Below are 18,302 nucleotides of genomic sequence, written 5' to 3'. Positions count from 1 at the left end.
TAACCATAGCCCAACTCATAGCTTTTTATATGAGTTGAACATGATTTACGTATTGAAATGTGCTCGGAGAACAAATTTTATATTTTTTTATATTATTTTACAATTTTTTTTAGATAGGTATAAAGTCAATGATTTTAGATGGATTATGGACCATAAAAATTTGATATAAAAAATAATATACATCTGAAATTAGTTATTTAATACTAATGAAATTGTTCTCTTAAAAAAATAATATTTCTAAAATTAAGATGAATTATCTTTCCGGATGCTTATTGGTGCTAATTGTGCAGTATGATCGATATACATAATTTCCATCTTTTCCAAGATTTATTAACAATGATAGTATTTATTTTTTACAACGGGCCGCAATTAATAAGGAGTATGCAACTCTGAGATTCGTAATGAACGATTTGAACGCGAATTAACTATTTTAAATAGTGAAAATCATTCGAATCGATCACATCGACTAAGTTATTCACATCATTTCTATTAAAACAATTAAAAACTGGGGAACTGAAATTTTATCCATGGTATGAATGATTTTAATATCTAAAATTTATCAAGATTCTGTTGGACAACCTTTTGAATCGGTCAAATTTTGTTACCTCGAAGTTATAATGGATATAGATACAATCATACAACTGACCTATAAAGGTGTCTTTGTTACATTACATAGATTGCAATTCCGATTATTGGAAAACCAGTAAACTTTGAAGCAAGAAAAAGAAAACCAGTAAACCACTTTACACACTTCTTCTTTCCTACCTCACGCCTTTTCTTTTCTTGAAATATTCATTAATAATTGCAATTGATTCCCAGCTCTTCTCACATAATACGGAAGCTAATTTTTAATTCTTAGTGTAATGTTCACAACCACTGCTCGGTCACTAAAAATATTCGAAATTATTTCCCGTGGTAATTAATATAATATCTCTTGCCGACCTCTCCAACCATCCTCACTAATGCTTATGTACGCATGGGACCATTGAAAAACAAAGCTCAACAGCTAGTTTCAATCTTAGATAAATAAATTGTATAAAACGATAATCAAATAATTTAATTAGGTCATCAACATTTTAGGTAATTTTTCTCTCCAAAAAAAGAGAAGAAAAAAAAAACATGTAACACATCTTTGAAATTGTAAATCATAGAGGATTGCCTTCCGCAGACAGAGACAAAATTGATCTCTTTGTAAACTGCTTAAATTATATTTGTGTTGTTTCTTTGAACGATATTAAATCCGTAATATTCTCCAATTAATTATATGGAGCTGAATTCTTAAATAAATACCCACAATAAGAATTCTTATATATTGTAACCCTATTTAAATTATCTTCATTGCTAGCTAGTTAATTTGCTATTTCTTGCTGAGCTTTAAGCTCATATTAACAATATTTCTCAAAAAAGTATGCATGATATCATATGAAGTAATAGTCAAACTGTCTCAATTTTGCGAACGTTGTGTACATTTCAAAATTTCCTCATAAATTTGCTTGCAACTCAAATGATGTGGAAGGCCCATAATTGCACGAGCTTCGAAGTCCATTATTGGCCTGCTTGTGGCTGCTCCGTCACTTCTTTTAAAAGCTTAACAGCCCATGGAGTATTACGGGGCAATGGGAGGTCCAAGTCTCTGTTATTCGTCGCTGGCGCAAATTTGCCCCATACTTCAAAAATCCATACGCATAATGAACCTACTTGCCTTTTGTCATGCACATGCATGACAGGATGCATATTAGCATATATATATATGTGTGTGTGTGTATAATATCATATGAAGTAATTAGTGGAAGGACCGGTCAAATTGTCTCAATTTTGGAAACGTTGTACAGATGGCAAAATTTCATCTGGAATTTGATGACAGATCAAATGACGTGGAAGGTCCAGAAAGGGCCTGTTGAGATTTATGTATCTTTATCGCATTATAGAAGTTATAGGGTTATATCGGTAAGAAAGGAATTATAGAAGTTATAGGGTTGCAAATGCAATTTGTAATGTCTATATAAACCAAGGGATCAATGGAATCAATCAATTCAGTTTTGGAACCACAATTCTATTTGGTATCAGACCAGAAATTAGGGTTAGCCATCTTTTCCATTTTTTTCTCTCCTTTTTCTCCGAATTTACTGTAGCAAGAAGATCCGACCTGTTTACTATAGCACAGATCCGTTCTTCTCCAGAACTGATCCAAGGTTCGCCAAGACAGAGCAAGGCTCCGCTCTCAGCCAGTAGGGCTCGCCTGAGCTCCGCCTGAGCTCAGCTCGGGTCGCCTGAGCCTAGCCTGACTGCCGCTGCTCTGCTCCGCTCCGTCAGGTACAGTGGTGGTCCGCCGCTCCAGCTTGGTTCTGTGCCGCCTAGCTCCGCTCCAGAACAGGTTTGAGCTCCGCCTAGCTCCGCCTCTGATCTGAGCCGCTCAGCACCTTCACTGATCTAAGCCGCTGATCCCTTGCTCCGCTTTCCCTTTCCCTCTAGACCGAGCACAACAGCACCCATTCTAAAGACCGGTTCTTCTTCTCCTTTAGGCCGGTCAGCCCTTCTCTAGACTACTTGTGATTTGTTTTGGCCGGCGTGGGAGGCCTAAATCCCGCGATACCCGAGAAGCGAGTTTGAAGACTTAGATCCTTTGAGAGAAGATGTCCAGCGAGGGTGACAAAGGGAAAGGGGTTTTAGAGTGCCTGTCGGGTGTTGATCCCGAGGTTCTAAAGGTGTTGGTTGGTCTCATCCAGGGAGCCAGTGTTCAGACCAATACCTTGGCACGTGATCCACCACAGGTGAAGTTTGATCTCCAAACTGTGGAGCTTAAGCTTGATGGACCGGCCTCATATCTGAGTTGGTCGCGTCGGATCGAGACTGCTCTGGAAGGGAGGAAGCTCAAGAGGTATCTGACAGAGGATGAGCCAGCTAGTGATACTGCTCAGGCTGAGGAGTGGAAGACCACACATGCTTTGATCTACACCTGGTTGCTCAACTCGATGAAACAATCGATCGCCTCTTCAGTCGATGGCATCCGACTTGTGAAGGACATCTGGGCAAAGCTAAAGAGGACCTATGGTGGGACTGAGAACCACATGAGGGTGTTCCAGATTCAGCAAGAGGTATTGGTTGTGGTGCAGGGTGATAGATCGATTCAGGATTACTCCTTGAATCTGGAAAAGCTATGGGCAGAGCTTGATCACTTCTCACAGGGGTTGAACTGTTGTGATCCGAGCTGCAAGAAGGAGGAGCTCTTTCAACAGACGAGGACTATGCATTTCTTGGCTAAGCTGAACTCGGCTTTTGATCAGAGGAGATCAGTTCTCCTAGCCCAGACGAAGATCCCTTCATTGGATGAGGCCATTGCAGCGATGATGCAGGAGGAGAGTCGCATGGTGATACATGCTGAGCCGAGTGGACCTCCAGGCGCACGATCAGCTTTGGCTGCCTCGAGCTCAGGTATGATAGGTGCCAAGGGGGAGACTCGCAGGTGTTACAACTGCGGGGAAACAGGTCATCTGATCAAGGCTTGTCCTAGGCCACCAAGGGAGAGAGATGCAGGTGGTAGAGGGCAGTTTGCGAACCGTGGACGCGGCCGTGGGGGCAGAAGAGGTGGAAGAGGAGGCAACCGGACAAATCTGATGGTTGCAGAGGAAGAAGAGGAAGCTATTGTGGGGTTATCTGAGGAGGATCTGATCAGGGAGATAGTCAGGAGGAGGCAGAGAGGAGCAAGTAAGGAAAAGAGTGCAGTTGATTATACATCAATCACGGGTAACGTTGCTTCTGTTGCTTACTCAGCCACAGGTACTTGTGATACTCTTGCTATCCCCTCTATATCCACCACTAGATCATCAGATTGGATAGTTGATTCTGGTGCATCTCGCCATGTGACTGGTGTTGCTAGGGAGTTCTCTTCCTATACTCACCTAGCGGTTCCAGAGAGCATCCGAATAGCCGATGGTACGGCCCAGCCGGTGGTTGGTAAGGGTACAGTGAAATGTACCAACACTTTGACTTTGTCTAATGTTTTGCATGCTCCTTCTTTTCCTGTGAATCTTCTATCTATAAGTGCCATTGTCTCACAACTAAATTGTGTTGTTTTGTTTGATAATCCTAAGGTGATCTTCCGAGAGAAGGAGACGGGGAAGGAACTTGGGACTGGCACACTGCATAAAGGCCTGTGGTACATGGATAAAGAGGGTATGGACTCGGCCCTCTCATCCATTGTTGAGAGAAGTGTAGAAGACCTGCTGTTGCTCCATCATAGGCGATTGGGTCATTCTTCATTTCCAGTTTTGAGTAGGTTGTATCAGCCTTTGTTTGAAAAGGCAAATAAGGAAAAATTGGTGTGTGATGCGTGTGAGTTAGGCAAGCATACCAGAAGCTCTTATGTTAGCTCTGGAAGTAGAAGGTCTTGTAGTTTTGATTTGATTCATTCGGATGTATGGGGACCTTGTCCTACAACTACCTTGAATGGATTTAGATACTTTGTGTCATTTATTGATTGTTTTTCTCGTTCAACTTGGCTTTACTTGATGAAAAATAAGAGTGATGTGCTTGCTTGCTTTAAAAATTTCCACAAGATGGTTCAGACTCAATACGGTGCAGTTGTAAAGGTATTGAGATCTGACAACGGGACAGAGTACACTAATTAGGCGTTTGGGGAATACTTGTCATCTCAGGGGATACAGCATCAGACCACGTGTCCGTACACACCAGAGCAGAATGGGATATCGGAACGGAAGAACAGGCATCTCCTTGAGGTAACTCGGAGTATGATGATTTCGATGAAAGTCCCAAAGTACTTGTGGGGGCAAGCAGTTCTGACAGCAGCCTATTTGATCAACAGGATGCCCTCACGGGTATTGGATTGGAGGTCTCCAATTGAGATGCTGACAGGTAAGAATGGAGACATTCTTCCTCTCAAAACTTTTGGGTGTGTGTGCTTTGTACATGACAACAGACCAAATGTGGGGAAACTTGATCCAAGAGCGGTGAGATGTATCTTTGTGGGGTACTCAGCCACTCAAAAGGGGTATGCGTGCTGGAGCCCAGTTGAGAGGCGGATGTTTGTGAGTATGAATGTTACCTTTCACGAGCTCGAACCATACTACTCCTCAGAAGCAACATCACCATTTGAAGACTCGCTCGATACAAGAGGTATAAGGCGAGAGGGGGAGAGTAGTGGTGATGGTGAGAGAAGGACGGTGAGTGTGGTGGGTGGTATTAGTTGCCCAATTCTTGAGAAATCGGATGTGGTTGAGCCGGAAAAGGAGAAGGAGAAGGAGAATTCGGTTAGAATTGAGACAGAAGTTGAGAGGATTGAGCCCGAGGGTGGTAGAACTCAGGCTCAGGGGGAGTTGCGATATGGTGAGGTGTATGTAAGAAGAACCGTGCCTACAGTGCCACCTGTGCCAAGTCCCTTGTCTCTGCCTACTCCGACTCTCGAGACACCTTCACTATCCACCTTAGACCCAGAATACACAGGTGATATGATTCCTCTCTCTACTCCTCCCACTCCTCTATCGGTAAGGAGGACTTCTCGCGAGAATGCATGCATTCCTCCTAACCGATATGGTTTCCCACATGACATTGCCAGATTCGTCTCTTACTCACACATATCACCTGTACATGGAGCATTCATTGCATCATTAGACATTGTCTCTATCCCTAAGTGTTGGCAGGTTGCTAAAGAAGATCCGAAGTGGAAAGCAGCCATGCTAGAAGAGCTCAGTGCCCTTTGCAAGAACAAAACGTGGGAACTCGTGTCACTACCACCAAGCAAGAAGGCTGTTGGATGCAAGTGAGTCTTCACAGTAAAGCAGAATCCAGAGGGTCTGATTGAGCGCTACAAGGCTCGGTTGGTAGGTAGCGAAGGGGTACAACCAGACCTATGGCATTGACTATGACAAGACCTTTGCACCAGTGGCGAAGATGAGCACAGTGAGGACATTGATTTCCATGGCAGTGAATGGTGGATGGCAGTTACACCAACTCGATGTGAAGAATGCCTTTCTTCATGGTGATTTGTTGGAGGAGGTGTACATGGAGGTTCCACCAGGGTTTGGCACAAACCAGACAGTGGGTAAGGTATGCAGACTAAAGAAGTCACTCTATGGGTTGAAGCAGTCCCCTCGGGCCTGGTTTGATAGGTTCAGGAAAGCTATGGTAGGCATGGACTATCAGCAAACCAATGCTGACCACACGGTGTTTACTCGACAACATGGTGGTCACATTACTATGCTAGCTGTGTATGTCGATGATATGATCATTACTGGGGATGATGCGGGGGAGATTGCACAGTTGAAGGCAAGATTGGGAAAGGAATTCGAGGTGAAGGATCTGGGACAGCTTAGGTACTTTCATGGGATTGAGGAGGCTCGTGAAGCAGGGGGGATTGTTCTATCTCAAAGAAAGTATGTCCTAGACTTGCTCACTGAGACATGCATGTTGGGGTGCAAGCCTGCAGTGTCTCCAATTGAAGTAAAGGCCAAGATGAGTGCAGAGGCAGGAGAACAGATTGATCGTGAGAGGTACCAGAGACTGGTAGGCAGGTTGATCTATCTGGGTCACACTCGTCCCGATATCTCATTTGAAGTGAGCGTGGTGAGCCGTTACATGCATGACCCTAGGAAGGATCATATGGACGCAGTGTACCACATTCTGAGGTACCTGAAGAGTGCACTAGGAAAGGGCCTATTTTTCAGGAAAAATGGGCACATGAACATTGAGGGTTATTGTGACTCTGACTGGGCTAGTTGCCAAGATGACAGGAGATCCACATCTGGCTACTGTATGTTTGTAGGGGGCAACTTGGTCTCATGGAAGAGCAAGAAGCAGCCAGTTGTCTCGAGATCGACGGCAGAAGCCGAGTACAGGGCTATGGCATTAGGAGTTGCCGAGATGTTGTGGTTGAAGAGGTTACTTGAAGATCTCAAGGTGAAGCACGAAGGGAAAATGAAATTGTGGTGCGATAGCAAGTCAGCAATTAGCATTGCCAACAATCCGGTGCAGCATGACAGAGCCAAGCATGTGGAGATCGATAGGTTCTTCATTAAGGAAAAACTGGAAATTGGGCTATTGGAGCTGAGTCACGTAGCTACTAGAGACCAAGTAGCCGACTGCCTCACTAAAGGACTTAGCTCAATAGATCTAGTTAGGTTATGTGACAAGATGGGCTTGATGGATATCTTTTGCTCATCTTGAGGGGGAGTGTTGAGATTTATGTATCTTTATCGCATTATAGAAGTTATAGGATTATATCGGTAAGAAAGGAATTATAGAAGTTATAGGGTTGCAAATGCAATTTGTAATGTCTATATAAACCAAGGGATCAATGGAATCAATCAATTCAGTTTTGGAACCACAATTCTATTGGGCCAATACATCTAATCTGTTTTAAACAAAATTTCGTAGTAAATTTCTATGCAGTAAATTTCACCAACCATTTTCTCTTTTTTTTTTTTTCTTTGTACAATTGCTGCAGCAAACTCCTCAGCGACAGCTTGTGGGATTAGAGCGATGTACACCTTAGATTGAAGGGGCATGACAAGATATGAAATTAGGATAAGGTACAGTAGACCTAACAGTATATCAGAAAAGGATAAGGTACAGTAAGTATGTATTTTAGGAAATTATGTTTAACTATTTTTCTTCCCCAGTTGAATTCTTTAAAATTGTAATACCTGAAGTCGTTTTCGTCCATCCCTTTTTCCTGATTCAACTGATAACAATTCGATATTATGAAAGACTTCGCTCAAAACAAATTATTTACTGTACACGTGAAAGCTGTCTCAATGTGATCAACTCACGAGCGACCCAAAGTCGAAATGCTCAATTTACCACCACTCTGACCATAATTTGTTGTACACCTTTCAGTTCTTACAAGAAAAAGTCGCACGGCATTTTATTCTCACAGCCAGGCCTAATGCTAATATTCAGAGATCTGAAATTTAAATGTATTAATTCGAACTCCGAATTTTATTTAAATGACAATGATTTTGTTTGTAAATAAATATTCTACATATTTTAAAAATATATATATATCCTACATATTTGAAAATGTACGGATTTTATATACCAGAAAATGGTTAAACATTATGAATAGAACTAGGGTGCTCTCAAGCTCACCAAAGTGTTTGGTGAGCTTGACTCTAAAACCCATCAAATCGATTTCAAATGACGAATCCGAACCGTTGAAACCCGCTTACCTTACGTGTGATGCGTCTACATGTGAAATTTTTAAACATTCGAATTAGTTTAGTATAAAGTCAATCGGTCAAAATTAGAAGGTTAATAAATTAATTTTAGTGCATTCATTTTTTGAATGTTTTTTGACCGCTTGACTTTATATTAAATTAATTCGAATGTTTAAAAATTTCACATGTAGACACATCACACGTAAGGTAGGCGGGTTTCAACGGTTCGGATTTGTCATTTGAAATCGATTTGATAAGTTTTAGAGTCAAGCTCACCAAACACTTTGGTGAGCTTAAGAGCACCCTAGTTCTACTCAAACATTATATTGGACGAGATCTGAGTGACGAATTATGGGCAATATTTAACAATCCCTTTCTTTTCCTTCTATTTATTTTTGAAGATCATGATAAAAAAAAAAAAAAAAAAAAATTGATCATGATCTACTTTATAGATATGATATGCTGAAAGAGGAAAAAAAAATGACACATCACATATTTGATATGCAATGCGAATCGCAGAAGGAAACAACGTTCCCCTACTTCAGTATGTTAATAGATTCCTACTCTCATCTATTGGGATTGAAATTTATTGGATCTAGAGTTCTAGACCCGGAAACTCCCGCAATTGAAGAACCCTCTTCACTCTTCGATCTCGTTAGTGGACCCAAAGCTGCGATTTGTTTAAAAAGCGACAACCTCTGCTCTCAACCTTTAACCATCACATCACACCTCAGAACCTCCAGACTTTGGCTGGTCACATGGAGAGATTAATACAACAGAGAATTCGAGCTGGAGAGATTCTTCAGCTGTCGGAGGCTGTGTTTCTCTTCAATCGCATCCTCTTTCCACAAAATCATCCGCCATCCATTTTTGCCATTAACAGCCTTCTTGCCTGGATTACTAAAACAAAGCACTCCAGCCACTACTCAATCGTGGTTCACCTCTTTAATAGCTTGAAGCGTACCAGAGATAGAGGCGTCTCTCCCACCGTCCATACCTTCAGCCTCGTCATGGATTGCTGCCGTCGCATGGGTCGACCGGATCTCGGATTCTGTGTGCTTGGTCAGTCCTTGAGAGAAGGATGTGGTGTTGATACCATCATGTTCGGCTCCCTGATCAAGGGGCTCTGTGCATTGAAGCAGATTAGGCTTGCAGCTAAGGTGTTTGCTAAAATGCCTCTAATGGGCTGCACTCCTGATTTGATAATTTACAACACTTTAATTGAAGGGTTTTGCAGCACCGGTGAAACCAGACTTGGACTTGAGCTGTGTCATCAGATTGCAAGAGAAGTGGGTAGTTACAAACCTGATATTATTACTTACAGCAGTCTAATCCATGGCTTTTGCAAAGAGGGTGAGATTGATATGGCAGTGGAGGTCTTTAAAGAGATGGCAGCTCAAAAAGTGAGGCCTGACGTGATCACTTGTACCATTCTCATTGATGGCCTGTGCAAAAATGGCGATCTTATTACAGCACGTAAGGTGTTTGAAGAAATGCCTGCTCTTAGACTTGTTCCTGATTTGTACACCTACGGCAGTCTTATTCATGGTCTTTGCAGCCATGGTGATACACATAGTGCTTTGAGGATGTTTGATGAAATGGTTGTGAAAGGCATTGCTCCAAATATCTATACCTACCATGGTCTCATTCTTGGATTTTGTGGACTTGGTGATATCAATAAGGCTTTTGAAATATATGACAAATTAGTTGGCTCTGGGCTTCGAGCGGATGAGTTCATATATAATACCTTAATAGATGGTTGTTGCAAAGAGGGGGCCTTCTTGCGTGCTTCGGAGCTTCTTCAGGAGATGATAGAGAAAGGGGTTATGCCAGATGTTGTCACATACAGTTCTATGATCCACAAGATTTCAGCTGTCGGTGAGTGGAACCGTGCCATTGAGTTATTCCGTGATATGGTAAGGCAAGGCATTTCACCTGATGTAGTGACTTTCGGGGCATTAATAGATTCCTTGTGCAAGCAACGATTAACTTGTGAATCTGAGAAGTTGGTTGGTTTTATGGAGGAAAGAGGGATGAAACCGGATGTAATCACTTACACATCACTTCTGCAGGGTTATGTGCTAGAGGGCCATCTCAATGAAGCAGTAATTTTATTCGAAAGGATGGCCTTAAAAGGCATTGAGCCCGACCAACACAGTTACAGTATATTAATCAACGGCTATTGTAAAAATGATAGAATCAGAGAGGCTCTACATTTGGCCGAGAAGATGATGAAACAAGGCCTTAAGCCTAATGATGTCACCTTTGACATACTTCTAAATGCAGTAAGCAACCATAAGAGTCCGGATGAAATGAAGAAACTTATTTCTGAGATGAGAGATGTTAGAAAAGATGAAGATGAAAACCAATAGCTAATAATAATTTTAATCGTTGGTTGTATTCATTATGGTGAATTTGGTGTGTAAGTGAGAAAGTGTTTGGTTGTACTCTACATTTTTGGGACAATTTGTGTGCTGATATATGTAAAAAAGTTGGTATTGGTTCAAAAATTTAGCTCTCTAATGTATGATTTTATTTTTTCTCTTGATATTTTTGTTTTGATCAGCACGAGTCTTGAATTCTATGCATGACATTCATTTTGAGAATTGGTAATTGGTTAGTTCAACAGAGGGGTCCTTTCTGTCATTACTCAGAAGCTATATTCTCATTTTGCATGATGCACCAAAATAACCTAAAATAGAATTGTATCTGTTCTTCTCTAGATTATTAGGGGTTGTTTGCCAGCTGACATTTAGAATGGAGTAGCATAATAGTTGCTATTCCAGTTTGAAATTTCGCACCAAACATCAAATAGCAGTATGAAATAGCCTCTTGATTACCTCCCTTGTTTAGTAGAAATTCATTTTTGACATCTCTCTATCACCCTGCTCCTTTCTCATAGTTTTTCTTCTAACCGTGCAACTCAAGTTGAACGAAATAGATCACTAGTACTCTTGGAGAAGCCGCTGTATTTGGTCAATTCTACTTCTTGTTGTACTTTTGTTAAGGTATGAAGCTCCAATTTTTTAATTTTAATATATCCTTGCTTTGGTCTAGGTTTCAGTTGACAGTATTAATATTCAACACGATCTCCATTGTAAATTTGTCGAAGACCTTGATTTTTGTAGCATTTGCTTCATATACTTTCTACATTTTGCTAAAAAGGTTTTAGTGAATTAGTTTAATTAACAAAATTTTCCTTGTTTTGTTTATATTTTACAATGATCAAATATGCTTTAATTTGATATTCCAGGAAATATTTCCAACCTTGTTTTATGTTTGCTGCATCAACAAGCAATCTCCAATCCAAACTAAGCCTCCATTGGAATATTTTGTTAAAAACGAAAGGTCGTTATATAATTTTCACCTGAACGAGAAATAGAAATGGGGAAGGAATCCACCCCTCGCCCAGAAAACATGCTCATAAAAAAATTAAGTACCTAATTAGTTTGCTATGTCTAAATCTACTAGTACCAAATAGGCAAATATCATTTTCCAATGCATTGATAGTGTACAAATCAGATGATATAAGCACAAGAGGCACGGATGCACCAGTACAATAAAACAAGCACAATCCTTTAAGTGTGAGAAGAAAATTTTGATGCAAGTCGTAAACAAAGTATGAGTGAGTGTATGGTACTATGTATATTACGATTTGGCACCGTGTTACGGCTCTATATTCGAGTTTTTAAATTCTAACGGTCGATCCGAACCGTTTATCTTGTTCTCCATATTAATATGTGTTTGGAGACTAAATTTTACATTTTTTGAAAGTTTTTTACTATTTTTTTAGATTTATTGAAAATAACTGTTTTTGGATGGTCCAGAATTTTCAGATCAAGTGATTTTCTAAATATCTAAAAAAATAGTAAAAAAATTTCAAAAAATGTAAAATTTGGTCTCAAAACACATATTAATATGGAGAACAAGATGAACGGTTCGGATCGACCATTAGGATTTGAAAACTCGAATATAGAGCCGTTGCACGGTAACAACCCGTGATATGCATAGTACCATAGACTCACTCACAAAGTATTAATCTTGATAGAAAAAATATATTATGGTGTACATCACCGTTAAGTCATGTTGAAAAAGTACTACTCGTAATTACAATGCTTAAAAAATCAATAATGTCTCGGAGCATATATCTATCAATATCTGATAACGACAAGCACAAGACACAGGGCCACGGAGCATTTTATCTCATTTTTCCACATTGAATTCAAACCTCCAAATAAATCGTAGATTCCTACATCATAAGAAAATTACAAAAGAAAAATAAACCGGAGTCCAGTCCAGGTTCGACGAACCAACCACATTCTCTTTCTCTCCACCCGATCACATCATACATATATATTCTCTCTCCCCCTGAGTCTCTCTTTAAACACACCACCATGAAGGCATAAACCCCATTCTTCTCCTACCATCTCTCTCATTTTACTTGGTCTCATTCTAAATATATACAATCTAATCCATGGAATTGGCCAAAAATGGAGGTTTCCACCCGCTTGACAAGAAATCTCTCGTAGAGTATATCAAGTCGACGCCGCCTCTTCTCACTCGCCTAGGAGGCGAGGCAGAGCTCCAACACCTCACCATTAAAGAGGTCGGTGATGGCAACCTCAACTTCGTTTACATCGTCTCCTCCCGCAAAGGATCTTTCGTTGCCAAACAGGTCTTACAACTTCTCCCTTATTTTTTATCATCCAAAATCTTTGGAGTCTTATCTAGCTGTTAATAGATCGATGTGCTCATTTCATTTGTACCAGTTGGGACTACACTGCTGGGTAATAATTCACTATCTGACCTTTTGATTTTAGTATTGGTTTAATTTTAGTAATTATTATGCCCCTGATGGTATCTGAGCCATATGAATTGGGTTTGGAAATGATTACTGTAAATATAATACCAAACCACTATAGCATTACTATTCAGGTTCAAATAATATACCTAATTCATTTCTCTTTACTTTTTCCTTCTTCTATACCAACATAGGCTCTACCATATGTAAGATTAGTTGGTGACTCATGGCCAATGTCAAGAGAGCGTGCATATTTTGAGGCACTAACTCTAACAGAACATGGCCGTCTCTGCCCAGAGCATGTACCAGAGGTCTACCACTTTGATAGGTCAATGTCTCTGATTGGCATGCGATACCTGGAACCGCCTCATATTATTTTAAGGAAAGGGCTCATAGCTGGAATTGAGTATCCATTGCTAGCTCAACATATGTCAGATTACATTGCCAACACACTCTTTTTTACTTCTCTGTTATACCATACCACTGCTGATCACAAGAAAGCTGGTAACATAAAGAAAATGTTCTTAATTGTGTTAGCCTTTTGAATTCAATTTATATATAGCTCCTTTCTTGCATATGTTAGCTTTTTTAATTCAATTTATAGTTCCTTTGACAAATTGGAATTGGTACTGGTGCACCTGGTGTTGGATTGTATAGGTAATTATGACAATTGACAGGACTGGTACACTACCACAGTGAACCTATTTTGGCAATTGGCATGATAAAATGTAAAAATGATGAGAGTGGCATTATTGTCATGCTTTACCAATACTGACATGACTGGTGCGGTACCTGGAAGTGCATATTCCTCTACATTTCACTTTTTGATGCTTAATTTCCTGTTAAAACAACAGGAAATTAATCATAAAAAAAAACTATGTACCAGAAGTTTAGTTTAAGTAGTGGTTTTTAGCATGAACTTGTAATCGGTACCAGAGGCCTGGTACAACAAAAACTATGTACTTTTCGGTGGGAACTCTCCCACTTTCTTCCAAAAAATATTCATGTTGAAACTCTTAAGCATAAAGAATAGGATAGCCACATGGGTTAATAATTAATTCTCATAGAGTCCTTGTGTATTCTAAAATACAGTTGCAGAGTTTTGTGGAAATGTGGAGATGTGTAGACTTACTGAGCAAGTGGTTTTCACGGACCCGTACCGGGTTTCTAACATCAACCACTGGACCTCGCCATACCTTGATCAGGATGCTAAGTCAGTTAGAGAGGACAATGAACTAAAATTCCAAATTGCCGAGCTCAAATCCATGTAAAATTCTATTTCTCGACTACAAATTGACATTTGATTTTTTTTTTCTTTTGTTAAATTTAATAGTGATTAATTTCTGAACTTTTGTACTATTGAGTCTCCCATAATCTTAATGTAACTTAGTTGTTCTCTGATTCAACTGAGTTATCCTCAATTTTTTACTAATTTTTCAATCAAATACAAAGCAGGACATGAAAGAATAAAAATAACAAATAATAAACATAAACAAATAGAAAGAACAAAGAAGCTGAAATGTGGTTTTACACTCGCAGATACAAGTCAAGCAGTGATCTTAACTGGAATGGTAATTTTGCATAAAAAGAATACCGAGCAATACGATTTTGCTAATTTATGTGTAGGTTCTGTGAGAGAGCACAGGCTTTGATACATGGTGATCTCCACACGGGATCGATGATGGTGACGACTGACTCAACCCAAGTCATAGATTCAGAATTTGGGTTCTATGCACCGATGGGCTATGATATAGGAGCATTTTTGGGAAACTTGATCCTGGCCTATTTCTCACAAGATGGCCATGCCACTGAAACAAATGATCGTAAGGTATGTGTATGTTTGAATTGGTTTCAAGTATATACTGACATTACTGATGCTGGTATAATAATCATAGAATCTGACACCATACATGTTGATTTTTACATACATGTATACGGAGTAGTATGCTAATTTTAATATCTACGACAGTTGATTTTCTATTTGTTGTTAGATTGGAGGCAAAACCAAATACTGTATAAAAGGAAAAAAGATCCTGTATTGACATTAGGTTTGTAACCTGGTATACCTCAGTTAGAAACAATAAAATTTTAAAACAGATTTAAAAAAATTTCAGGCCTACAAAGAATGGATCTTGAACACAATAGAAGAAACTTGGAGACTGTTTGAGAAAAAATTCTGCTCTCTTTGGGATCTACATAAAAATGGAAATGGGGAGGCGTATCCCCCAGATGTATACAACAATGCAGAGATTTTGCGCACAGCACAGAAGAAGTACATGAGCAATTTGTTTCATGATTCGCTTGGATTTGGTGCAGCCAAAATGATTAGGTAGTTTGTTCACTATAATTATATATACTTACAGAAGCATACTAAGTTGCCCTTCCTCTCTCATTTTATTCCAAAAGTTCTCCTACAACGAGTAAATACTCCAATATCCTATGGGGTCTTTCAGTATCATGGATTAAGAAATCGGGGATTAAAAATTTAGTCAACGAGATAGAGGAAAGGCCTTAAAATTGGAAAAAAAAAGTGAGCTGGATTAAGAATTTGAGCAAAAGGAGACATTCTTAATTTTTCCTTAGAAACTCGTATTCGGCAGGATTAAGGTGTATTAAGTTGCTTTAGTGGAACCCTTGCTGGACAAGTACCTAAGGATATATGAATACCTTATGTACAGAGGTCATTTAAGGTAGAACATGGTAAAGTTGTGTTTGCAGTTGTTTAGTAGTCTAGAAAATGAGATATACAAATCTCATATACTTTATGGGACATATGATCACCAATAACTTCTCACAATTTCTGTGAAATATATTCAAATTACCCCGTAAGGAGGGGCAGTTTGGGTATCTTTTGAATAAACCGGGGAAGTGAGGTATGGTAGGGATGTATTCAATTTTCAATTTGAATGTATTCAAACTATTCCAAGCTTATTGAAACTGTATGAACAGGAGAATATTTGGGATAGCACATGTTGAGGATTTTGAATCAATCAAAGACGAGTCAAGGAGAGCAAGCTGCGAAAGAAGGGCTCTCAATGTTGCAAAGTTGTTGCTCAAGGGAAGACAGAAATTTGAGAACATTGGCCAAGTTATCTCAGCAATTAAGGAAGGAAGCGTTCAATAAATAAAGCTCGTGATATATTGCAGCATATATGGATCTCAAATTTGAATAATATCTTTTCAAGGGAAGAGGAGAGTGACTTGCTTGTATTGTGCCGTTATAATATCTATCCACATCCATCTTGAAAAATTGCTAGGCCTTTCTGTGACTTGATGAATACCATAAAATAGTGTGTTTAGATGTATACAGGTACTTGTGATGTGTCAAATATTCTCTCTCCTTTGCCTTCTCTAATATTTTTTTTAATTGATTTTAATTTCTCATTGGTTTTGAACTCAGTCACGCAATCGACTGGACATATCTCGATGTCTTTTTATTCCTCTTTGTTTTCTGACGAAGTATCCTTCATGGTTCCATTGTTAATGGCTCTGATAGGAGAGCACTTGGTTTTTGCCACTGAAATTGGAGATTTCTTCTGTGAGGCATTTTGTCAAACAGGTGACGGGCGGTGGGAAGAGAGGTAGAAAATGGGCGTTTGTGTGATTAGGTGGGGAGAGGAGGTTATCATGACAAAAGTGTAGTGGTATTTGATTGGTCATGATGATGCATTTGTTTTGCCTTGGATAAGAGGATAGGATACTTGGTGGGGTCACTGTTGTAGACTGTGGCAGAATAGTGCAATTTGTGTCTGAGCACAACTTCAAACAATGAATTTAAAATCATTAATAGTGATATACTTAATTAGTTCAAATTTACGTTTGAATTTTATCTAAGTTTCATTTTGTATACACATTAGAAGGTTGAAATTTACTTAAAAAAAGAGTAGGAGCATCAAAATTATGGGTAAAGCTTTTAACAGAGCAATTTTCACTTCATGCAGCGCACAGACTTTAGGAAAAAAAAGCACTGCATGTGATTTGTATTCTGCAGTAAGCCAAATCTACTCTGTTAAAATATGTACCCAAAATTATTCGCTGTTCCTCGTTTCGCCATGTCTTAGTATATACCTGGTCTTTTGGGCCGGGCTTTAACAGCAAGAACTTTGGACCGCTATTACAGCCCATTAGAGGTAAAACAAATTACTATGTCTTCTCTCTTAATTTTTTTGCCCCCTCTAAAATTCTAATAGGAATTTGAAATAAATTTAAGGATACAATTAGAATAAATTTCTTTAATTCAGATTGATAATTAGAATTACAAATCAGAGCATTAAAAACTAAAAGCTAAAGCATTGAAAATTAGAAGTTAAAGCATCTTTTTTTTATCTAGTATCCATAGCTAATGTGTTTGAACCTCCTTCATTATTTTGTTGTTCTTCCCTGCACACACACGTAACTAGTAATTCATCGGTCAAAAACTACATGCTAACATACCTTTTAAAAAAAAATACAATAAGCAATTAAAAGCAGTGCAACGGATGAGGAAATCAAATTAACATTCACAAAATAATTCATATAAATGTCATGCTAAGAAAAAATGCATATGGCATTAAAATTAGTTGAACTCAAGGTAGCGTAATGACTCATTACACACGAATCACAGCAGGAGGATCACAATAATTAATTGGATAAGGGCCAACTTATACTTGCAGATCCTGCAATGAGGCATTTTCATCTCTCTGTTCAATTGAAAGTTCAAACGGAGCAAGAGACGAAGACCTGTTTTTTTTAACCTCATCCACACTCTTCCTCTTTGGTTTCTCATCCTCTTCTCTCTTGGCCTCCTCTCTCTCTCTAACCTCCTCATAACTTTCTTCAAATGGGTTCATGCCACTTTTTTCAGACCTGAAAGAAATTTAAGAGATTACGGCTCGTGGGCCCTGGTCACCGGTGCCACTGATGGCATCGGTAAAGCGATCTCCTTCGAGCTAGCAAACAAAGGGTTAAACCTACTTCTTTTGGGAAGGAACCAAGACAAGCTCCAAGATGTGAGCAACTCCATCAGATCCAAGCACAGCTCTTTTAAGGTGAGGTGATCAATATCCATATACTACGATGTTATTGATAGACAATTCTGAACCACTAAAAAACAACAGTTTTGTAAAATACTTAATAAATAGTAAAATAAATTCAAAAAGATATAAAATTTGATTTCCAAGCACATTTTAATATAGATATCATGTTAAATGGTTTGGATCGACTGTTTGAATTTTAAAAATCTCAAAATTGAATTATTATAAGATGTTGTAACTTTCAAATGTTGCAAGTGGATCCTAATATATCATTATAAATATCATGTCAACTATTAATAGTGAAGCGATAAATGTGTA

At 39.0% G+C, this 18,302-nt stretch overlaps 2 protein-coding genes across 3 annotated transcripts; both read left to right on the top strand.

Moving 5' to 3' along the window:
• The first annotated feature begins 8,878 nt into the window (after positions 1 to 8,878).
• LOC144561014 (uncharacterized) lies at positions 8,879 to 10,564 on the top strand. The gene has a single exon (XM_078310236.1). The coding sequence runs from the start codon at positions 8,930 to 8,932 to the stop codon at positions 10,541 to 10,543; it is 1,614 nt and encodes a 537-aa protein (XP_078166362.1). The 5' UTR covers positions 8,879 to 8,929; the 3' UTR covers positions 10,544 to 10,564.
• Positions 10,565 to 12,520: 1,956 nt separating this feature from the next.
• LOC144560641 (methylthioribose kinase-like) lies at positions 12,521 to 16,356 on the top strand. Of its 2 annotated transcripts, XR_013513435.1 has the most exons (7): positions 12,521 to 12,846; positions 13,167 to 13,476; positions 14,065 to 14,239; positions 14,599 to 14,800; positions 15,087 to 15,301; positions 15,573 to 15,662; positions 15,922 to 16,148. XR_013513435.1 is itself a non-coding variant. In XM_078309876.1 (6 exons), exons 1-6 carry the CDS (start codon positions 12,646 to 12,648, stop codon positions 16,094 to 16,096), a joined length of 1,278 nt encoding a protein of 425 aa, XP_078166002.1. In that variant the 5' UTR covers positions 12,527 to 12,645; the 3' UTR covers positions 16,097 to 16,356. The 2 variants fall into 2 exon arrangements, 1 of the variants encoding a protein (XP_078166002.1); XM_078309876.1 differs by lacking the exon at positions 15,573 to 15,662 and having other exon boundaries at positions 12,527 to 12,846; positions 15,922 to 16,356.
• The last annotated feature ends 1,946 nt before the right edge of the window (positions 16,357 to 18,302 follow it).

This window comes from Carex rostrata, chromosome 10 (assembly GCF_964058835.1).
Source record: "Carex rostrata chromosome 10, lpCarRost1.2, whole genome shotgun sequence".
Classification (NCBI taxonomy): domain Eukaryota; kingdom Viridiplantae; phylum Streptophyta; class Magnoliopsida; order Poales; family Cyperaceae; genus Carex; species Carex rostrata.
The sequence above is the reverse complement of the archived record's forward strand: the minus strand, read 5'-3'. Positions and strand labels throughout refer to the sequence as shown.

Coding starts and splice junctions, on each gene's coding strand:
- LOC144560641 (XM_078309876.1), top strand. CDS start 12,646: ATGGAATTGGCCAAAAATGGAGGTTTCCACCCGCTTGACAAGAAATCT. Junction 14,801..15,086: donor CTGAAACAAATGATCGTAAG/GTATGTGTATGT, acceptor AAAAAATTTCAG/GCCTACAAAGAATGGATCTT. Junction 15,302..15,921: donor GGTGCAGCCAAAATGATTAG/GTAGTTTGTTCA, acceptor CTGTATGAACAG/GAGAATATTTGGGATAGCAC.
- LOC144561014 (XM_078310236.1), top strand. CDS start 8,930: ATGGAGAGATTAATACAACAGAGAATTCGAGCTGGAGAGATTCTTCAG.